The 8,902-nt window shown below is 43.3% G+C and overlaps 1 protein-coding gene across 1 annotated transcript in view; it reads right to left on the minus strand.

Annotated features, from left to right (window-relative positions):
• Positions 1-8,902, minus strand: part of LOC102376644 (protein sidekick-1-like) — a gene marked incomplete at its 3' end in the record, with an annotated part of 520,442 nt that overhangs the window by 263,735 nt on the left and 247,805 nt on the right. The window contains exon 2 of the mRNA XM_014524891.2: positions 5,336-5,495. Within this exon, the coding sequence (XP_014380377.2) occupies positions 5,336-5,495 (160 nt within the window). The remainder of the gene's footprint in view (positions 1-5,335; positions 5,496-8,902) is intronic.

Below are 8,902 nucleotides of genomic sequence, written 5' to 3' on the forward strand. Positions count from 1 at the left end.
GAGGCTTCTCGTTTGGGGCTAAGGGTGGGAGGGGCAGGGGGAAGGGAGTGAGGGCTGGGGGCGGGGTGGAGCTGGGCTCGCCTTGCTGCTCAGCCACAGGCTCCTGCTGGGTCCTGCAACCACTGGCTGCCTGTCATCTTTAATACGCAGTGAGGGACAGATAAAAATAAATTTTCTAACATTTTTAGAGAACTCGCGGGCCGGATAGAATGGGCTGGTGGGCCGGATCCTGCCTGCAGGCCATATTTTGCCCGCCCTTGCTGTAAAGCAATCACAAACTATTTCAGAGAAAGACTCTGGAAGCCCACCTAAAATACATCCTAATGCTGTGCTGAAGCCCAAACTGGGAATGCCTTGGTGTAGTCTACAAGGTGTAGCTCACATAACTCACACTGGTGGAAGGCAACCTGATTTTACAGGAAAATGCTGGCAGAACTACAAGTTGCTATGGAGGCAAGTGTATTCTCTTATGTGGGAGAGAAGAGAAAATATTGGAGTTAACTACAGACTGCAGTGGAAAGGAATTCTGCTAATTATTCCCAGAAAATTATTTCACAACTCACAGTTCCTATATGATAAAAAATCATCACTTTTTAGGGACCAAATCATCATAGCAGAATCCCAGGAGATAAAAATTAAACCCTTATAAAGATCTCTTACCGGAGCCTGAATGGAAGAAATGGGAAATCTGAGTTTAGATACAAAAAGAAAAGACTACAGAATGCAAACTTGGCTTCCTCTTTCAGACAGAAGAAGCTCTTCCCTAGATGAAGAAATTAGCACATTTGATTCTAAAAAGTAGTTCAGACTTTATGCCAGGTACACCACCTATTTTGACTTCTAAGCGTCAGAGGGAACACTTATGCTACAATATTAAGAGCAGAGGTGGCCAAAATACGGCCCACGGGCCAGATCCAGCCTGCCAAACACTTTCATCCAGCCCACGCCGCCCCCCAATGAAATGCACCCCACCCAGCCCTTCCACCCATGAGGGTGAGAATGAAGTGCCCATGTGTACACACAGCCCCAAATATACCCTACTGCATCTTGATCCTACCTCTATGGGGAAGGACACAGCCGAACCAGCACAGCTTCTGGCTGATGCTGCCGCTGCTGCAGCCCCAGGGAACCTGCTCTGCTTCCCCAGTCTCCTGCTGGCTCCAGGCAGCAGGTAGAAAAGCAGCAGGGGCAGGGCTGTAGCTGGGCGGGAGCATGAGGCTGGATCTGGCAGTAGTGCAAGCCCAGCACAGCAGCAGCGCAGAGTCTGTGGGGGTAGCATGTGGGTATGAGGAAGAGTGGAGGGTGTGGGACCCACCCACACTTCCCCCTTGGCGCACAGCCCCAGCAACTGGTGGCAGCAGCAGAAGCAGCAGGCGGCGGGGGGGTCAGGGTGCAGGTGTCCAACGGGGCGCAGCTCTGGCCAGCGCCACACATCACAGAGAGGATCACGACCTCTGCCAGGCCATCTGTAATCACCAGCACTCCCTGCCGCTCATGTGCAGCCCCTGCACTCACTGGGCACAGGAGGGTAGCCCTGTGCACTGGAGCTGGCTGCCTTCCAACACCGGAGCTGCACAGAAGGGGAGGGAAGCCCCAGGCAAGGAAGGCAGCCAGCTCCAGTGCCTGGGGCTTCCTTCCTGTGCCCAGAGAATGCAGGGGCTGCACGTGTGTGGCAGGGAGCGCTAGCAATACAGACGGCCTGGTGGAGGCTGTGCTCTTCACTGTGATGTGCAGCGCTGACTGAAGCTGCACCCAGCTGGGCACCTGCACCCTGAGCACCCCAGCTGCTGCACCATGGGGGGGGGGGGGGGAGTGCAGGGGTACCCTCGCCCTCCCTCACCCCCTGCCCCTACAACCGTTCCATATGCACAACCCCCCAACACACCACCACAAACCCCCCACACCCCATCACATACACACCTACATCCTACCATTCACACACCCCACTCCACCCCACCATACACAGACACCCCCACACAATATACAAGACTAAGAATTTATTTTTGAGTTATTATGCAATCACCTCTATATAAAGTTAACAAACAAATCATGTCAAAAAATTTTTGTAATAAAATTAAAATATGTTATAGTGGGTGTTTGACTTGGTGTATGATTTGGGTTTTTCTTCTGGTTCTAAGATGGCAACCCCTCCCTCCAAAAGGAGTATTTCCAGCAGGCAAGGGGAGGGATTTCTGGAGGCAAAGGTCAGGGGTTAGGGGTTGGAACTTCCCAAGATGGCAACAAAGGGGCAAGGCATCCGTTAAGGGGTGGGGCTACCCATGTGGCCCTCGACAGCTCACCAAAACTCATTAAGCAGCCCTCCACCCTAAATAATTGCCTGCCCCTGATTAAAAGTGGAATTTAGAGGGTTTACAAGATAAAAGCCTTTTTTATATCACATATTTATTTAGGAATCTCCATAGTGTCTGAAGCCGAGTACACTACAGCCCAGCAGAAAACTAGCCAGCCTATTAAATAGTAACATCTAAAAGCCTCACTGCTATGAGGCAATGGAGTATTTTGGAGTATTTGGATCACAAAAAGTTCTCAGCCTTCAGCTCGGTCATCATTCAGTGACTGTTCAAAACCATGGAAGGTGTAGATGAAGGCTTGTAGCTGCCATGTTAAAAATTCAAACTATCTGTACAAAACTCCTTTCATCTTTCTAGCTGAAGGAATCCTAAGAGACACATTGGAATTGGAAACCTGAGAGAAGACTGCTTGAAGTATCTGGCTACCATTATATGTACATTAGAGGTCACCATCTCATTCTCTTTGGTCTCTTCAAACAGCTGACAATTCTTCCACTACACTGAAAAGCAGTTCAGTCATATGGACCGAACCCTGAAATGCATGAAAGCATCTTAAACTCTAATCGTAGCTCTAGTCATTCACTGCAAGGCCTTTGCTTTTTCTTCTATTGTGATTTTCTCTCCGAGTAAAAGTATTACCTAAAGCACCCAAAGGATTTTCTTGAGGACTAATTAATGTTCACATAGCATTTTTAAATATATAACATTGCAACATATAGATGCTAAGTTATCATCAGCTGTCTGGATCTGCATTAACCAAAAGAAAATGTATATATGTGATATTTCTAAGCAACTACCCAGTGCAAGAATCAGTGCTTACCATTAGCTAAGCAAAAGGATTCAGGCTCAATATTCAATCTTCAACTGTAAACTTGTGCTCCTTGTGCATATTGGCTACCATTTTCTTGTTTTCTTATAAAACAGTCGTTCCAGTCTTGTTACAAAGAATCCCAAAGCATGCGGCATTCCAAATAAAAGATAAAGTACAGCTGGAACTACTCTGGATCGAGTCCACAATGAATCACTCTCTCAAGCAGCAAAAACCCCCAACACTGTGAATGAGAAAAACTCCCTTGAGAGTTGCCATGCTGCCACTGCTGCTATGGGACCAAGTTGGGGCCAGACCAAACATGCTCCATGCCCCAGGCTGGACTGGGGACAGACCCTGCTAGAGCTGGAGCAAGGGTAAGTGGTGGAAGGAGTTGCAGGGGGCAGAGAGGAGATGGGGAGAAGGGGGATCTGAGGCTGTGGGCTGGGGTCAGGTAGTCGGGGGGAGCAGAGGTGGCAGGGTCAGGTAGTGGGGGGAAGAGGTGGCGGAGGGCCAAGTGGTGCTGGTAGACAAGACAACGGGGCAAGGTGTAGGGGGGTCAAGCCCCACTGCCTCCCCTACCACCACCTTCCCAAAGCCTGTCCCCTACTGTCTTGCTCACCACCTATGCCCTACTGCATCCTCACTGCCTGCCCTCCTACTGCCCCTCTCAACAGCCTGGCCCCTGACACAGCAGTGGATGGGGGGTAGATTTAAGATGACCCTCCAATAATTAGATGTTACACATGGAAAATTATAACAAATTTGTAAATTTTCCATCTATAGAATCTAGTTCTTGGGGGCTTGTCTTAAATTCAGGAAAATCTTCAGTTGGGTAAATATGGTATTATGGAGAAAAATCTGAAAAGTGGAAGAAAAGATAAAGGCAGATCTCATAAGGAACAATGCAGCAATGCTGAAGGAGAGGGTCTTATTTCTAATTTCTATGATTTTATGGAAAAGAGAGTAAAGACGGAACAGGGAAATGGAAATAGGTGAAAGAATTTCTCCACTAAAAAACTTCTTATATATTACTTTTGTTTCGTTTATTCTAAATGAGAAGGACAATTTTAAGATACTTTTAAAGGGATGAGAAAATGTATTTAAACTAGGTGCAGTCTTTAGACCTCCAGCAAATGGTTAGCATGGACCTTGTAGCCACAAAACTTACTCTTTTCAGTATACTACTGTATAAAAAAATAGTAGAAAGTAGAATATACCCCTATTTTTATTTGGTTTCCTTTCAAAGTGTGGAATCCTTCTCTCTAATAATGATATATTGGTTACCTAGGAAACCACTGTAGGATGAGTTTTGATTGGCTGCATTATCAGCTTCATTCTTAGAACAGTAGATATAGTTTAAAATGGTGCCTGTTTTTGTGCTTTTTTATGGACACCCTGAGAAGTTAACTCTCACTTCTAAAATAATTGTTCAAGTATTTAAGGCTTTGTGTTTGCTGTTGATTTCATAGATATGGCTTGTACAGCAGAAAGCACAATGTTTTGCTTATATTATATTTTGATAATTAAACTTCACATTCCCAGAAGCAAAACCAAAAAAAAAACTGTGGCAGTTATATGCTAAGAAATCTGTTCTACCACCCTAATCACATGAGATGTACTTATTCATAAAAGTAGTCTAAGTGAACTCAGTTCTCCATGGAGGAGGAGAGCTGAGCATTCGTAAGTATGTGAAATCTGCCCTGCTTTTAACTCATTATACCTCATTACCTAATAGAGAAGCAAGGTATCCAGAGTTGTAGACAAACACAATGAAAAACACATGTTGAAATCAAGAGCTTTTTGTTTTACTTCTAAAACAATAAACTATTCACTTTAAATTAGTATCTACTTCATAGAAAAATCACATTACCAGGAAAAAATAACCACTTTCAAAGTAAGCACCCTTAGAAGAGCATCACCATGAAGAAATCCTTGAAGAAGTCAGCTTTTTTATTTTTTGCATTACCCAGGATTTTTATGCATTATCAGCATGGTTTTTTTAGCAAAAAGAGGAAAAGGCTTTCACACAGGCCCACACAGTCTCACATTCCATTTATTGCCTTTGTCCCAATTTTCTTCTTAAATTATACCACGAAAATGCCTGTTGTCATTAGCATACAGTTCTACTGTGCCTAAGAGCAAACCTCTCCTAAGTGCAATCACAAAATATTACAATTAGACAATAGTTTCTTTTTTTTTTAAATCTATTTACTTGTATTCACTGGAGTAGGCGGTGATTTCACTGTCATTGTGCAACCATTTAAATTCCAATGGCCAGCTGCCTTCAGCAAGGCATGTGAGGACAAGACGGTTCCCCTCGAGATGGATCTGGGGCATGCCTGGCTCAGTCTTGAAATAGGGTGCCACATCATCTGAAACACAAAAGCAAAGAAAAATATTTTGATAAAATAGAAAACTCATCCATTACAAGCCACCAATATTTCAGCCATTTCCTTTAAAATGTTTAGGAAAAAGATGTAGGTGGTTTAATAGGGATATCTTAACCTCTAAGAAATGTACCACCGGTTAAAATGCTCCTTAGTTCAAAAGTGCAAAAAAGCTCAGGAGCCTCCTTCAAGCACCCTCTTAAAAAATATCTAGTTAGAAGGCAATAACAGTGGATGATCTGGTACATATTTTTAAGTGTCCGCTCATCAGAAGTGTAAAAAAAGAAATGTACATAATGTCTATTACACCTAATGCGGGTCAATTCTATTAGTTTTTCACCTTCACAAGCATTAAATCCTCTCTCAAAACTTTGAAATTCATTTTAAAAAAACAGAAAACTAAGTTTAAATGGAGAATGATTATCACAACAGAACAAGTCTTCCAGTAAATAAAGAATTTTGATAAGAAGGAGATGCTGAAAACAAAACTTCTTACAAAAATCTCATGATTAATATCTTCCAATATTGTCACGAGTCAAAATATCCTAAATTATACTTTCAGATTGTGAATTCGGGGGTTTAATAATGTTGAAAGGTCACATGAAGCTTTCAAATTCTTATTCGCACGTGGGTCACCACTGCTAACAATATTCCACGAGGTGAAAACAGAAGCAGAGGTCATTAGTATGCAGGCTTTTGCTCATCTTGGCCACCCAACAACTGAACATCAGTTCAGTTTGTTATCAGTTCAATCTACACAGCTTAGAAACGCTTGTGAAGACCGAATCGGTTCTGCCTCAGGCTTTTTGAACCTCCGTACTTAGCCTTAGGGGCAGATTCTCAACTGGTTTAAATGGAAGTAAACAGAGCTACGACAATTTACACCAGGGAAAGATCTGCCTCTTAACCAACTTGGGTGAAATTCAGGATTTCACCCTTTGCATCTCAATTTCCATCTGTCACTTGTGTGTTGTTATTTTCTCTACCTCACATGGGTGCAATAAGAACAGATTAATTAGTGAGTCTGAGGTGGTATACATTCAGACAGATGTCTAAGGAAACAATCTAGCCCTTAAAGTTTAACTAAGTGGTTTTGCACAGGTAGCAGCAAATAATGTTTTCTTCATAATGAGCATTGAGAAGAAGCTCTTCTGAGAAATATTTCTGGTTATCAAATAAATGTCATGCATTTTATACAATTTTTTTCTTTCCTCTTAAAGACTCCAGCACTCCTCTCAATGAATAAGCAAGGACGATTCTGAACACTTTAGATCAGTTTAATAAGCATCAAACGGTGACATCCTATATGAACTGTTCGTCAGACAATTTTTAAACGAATTTCGCTCATAATTTCATTTTTAAATTAAAAATTGACAAGTACATTCTATAATTTATAGGATACAATAAAACAAATAAAAACATGTTGACAGGGCCTGCAAAAACGTGAAGTATCTATATGGCATTTTGAAAAGCTAAGGGGACAGAAAAAATTGCATAAAGTTTTAACACTGACATCTAAGCCAAACTTCATTTTTCTCCCAGTAAAGCTGAACTTGAATATTTAATAATAAAAGCTACAAAATTAAAGATGAGCACCAGTAATAGAATGCATATTACTCTCCAGACCATACAGTTTTAATGCAAAAAAAATCAATAAGGAACTGAATCAGAACTGCTTTTCTTTATTAGTCAGATAACTCAGTAAAAATTCTACAAAATTAGGCTCCTAACAATATGTTAATAAGTAATTAGAACCATATTACTTTCCAGATCGCAAACTTTTAATATAAAAATCGGTAGAAAACTAACTCCAAGCTGGCTTTCTAGACTATTCAAATTCCAATTATATTAGACCAGATTATACAACAAAGAAGGCTACAAAACATCCAAGTTCTACTGGGATAAGTGTATAAAAACAAATGTTACTTTTTAGATCACAGAGTTTCAGTACAAAAAACACACAGACAGACAGTTAATAACCTATAAAAGCAGTTTTACCTCAACTATTTGGGAAACTATGTCTCTCCACAATTTAAAATCATTCTGGTTAATTTTATGAAATTGCTCCATATGATGAAAGCTTGACATTTCCGTGAGTGAGCCCTGGGTTCAGAAGGCCCCGGTCACACATCACCCCCCCAAACTGCCTGGAAGAAGCTACACGGCAAACAATAGAACTCATTAACTTGAACAAATTGCTCTGGCTGGATATGCCTGAGCTTGAAGAAAATCAGTTCAACCAAATTTATCCACAGGGATTGTAGAAAATGGAAAATCTCCAATAGTGGTGGAATCATGGAAAGGGCTTAGGGCAAGAGAAAGGAACAAAGGCACGGGATTTTGGAGGAAGATGGTAAAGGAAGCTGGCTGGAGGGGTCAGAGCAAATAGACTCCATATTCCATGGCTCAGAGAAGAAGGACACACGTTCTCTTGAATGCTTCTGCGTGGTAAGGAATGGCGTCTAAGGGCACGGTCAGACGAGCGCAAAACTGCACGCGCCGCACATGCAGGTGTTTGCTGCACTGCTAATTGGCAGTGCAGCAGGGTTTTTTGACACTAGAAAACCCCAGTGTCAAAAAAACCTTGTGGCAGAAGAAAACAGCACAATGCATGTAGCAGCAGTGTGCGCTGCCCAAAACCAGAGTCTGGCTGATCACACTCCAGTTGTCAGCCAGGCTCTGTGCACCTGGATTGCTGCTGCTGGAGCCCCAGGAGACCCCCACGACCACGGGTAAGGATGCTGGGGCTAGCCCAGGTGCTGCCCCCAGCCTCCCCTACCCCACCCAGGGCAACTTGCCACGCGCCAGAGCACGTGTGCAGTGGCATTCCCTGGGGACAACAAATATGTGCCACTGCTAGCTGTCCCCGGGGAGTGCACATTCTCACTTGTCTGGCCACGCCTTCGGTGTTTTATTGTTTTGTCTAGATCTGCAGATCTCTTATGTGATCTAAAGTAAAGGACGACTGGTCTTGGAACCTGTTGCAAAGTTTCCCTGTTACACACTTCATCTACCTCATGTTCCCGAGGAGGTAAATTGTAAATACGTATCAGAGCGCCCTCAAAATTGGAGCTCCAAGAAGGGACGCGTTTAAACAATCGGGAGATCTCAGAGAGCTGACACGAGTTGCAGGAATCAGGCAGTTGGACTGTGGGATTTCGGCTTGCCAAAAGGGCACTTGACAGAAGATCTGCACCTCGCTAGCAGGTGTAAAAGCCCGAAGCGAGAGGTAGCATCCGAATTCTGCTCAAACCCAGGAACTTAAGGCACAGGTCCGACACAGCAGGACTTTATCACAGCAGTCTGGCAAGTGTCCAGAAGTAGGAGGTCAACTAGACCTGTGGTACCTACCATATGGATGTATGGCTGCAGGGGAAATTAGCAGACACTCC

This window comes from Alligator sinensis, unplaced genomic scaffold (assembly GCF_000455745.1).
Source record: "Alligator sinensis unplaced genomic scaffold, ASM45574v1 scaffold772_1, whole genome shotgun sequence".
Taxonomy (NCBI): domain Eukaryota; kingdom Metazoa; phylum Chordata; order Crocodylia; family Alligatoridae; genus Alligator; species Alligator sinensis.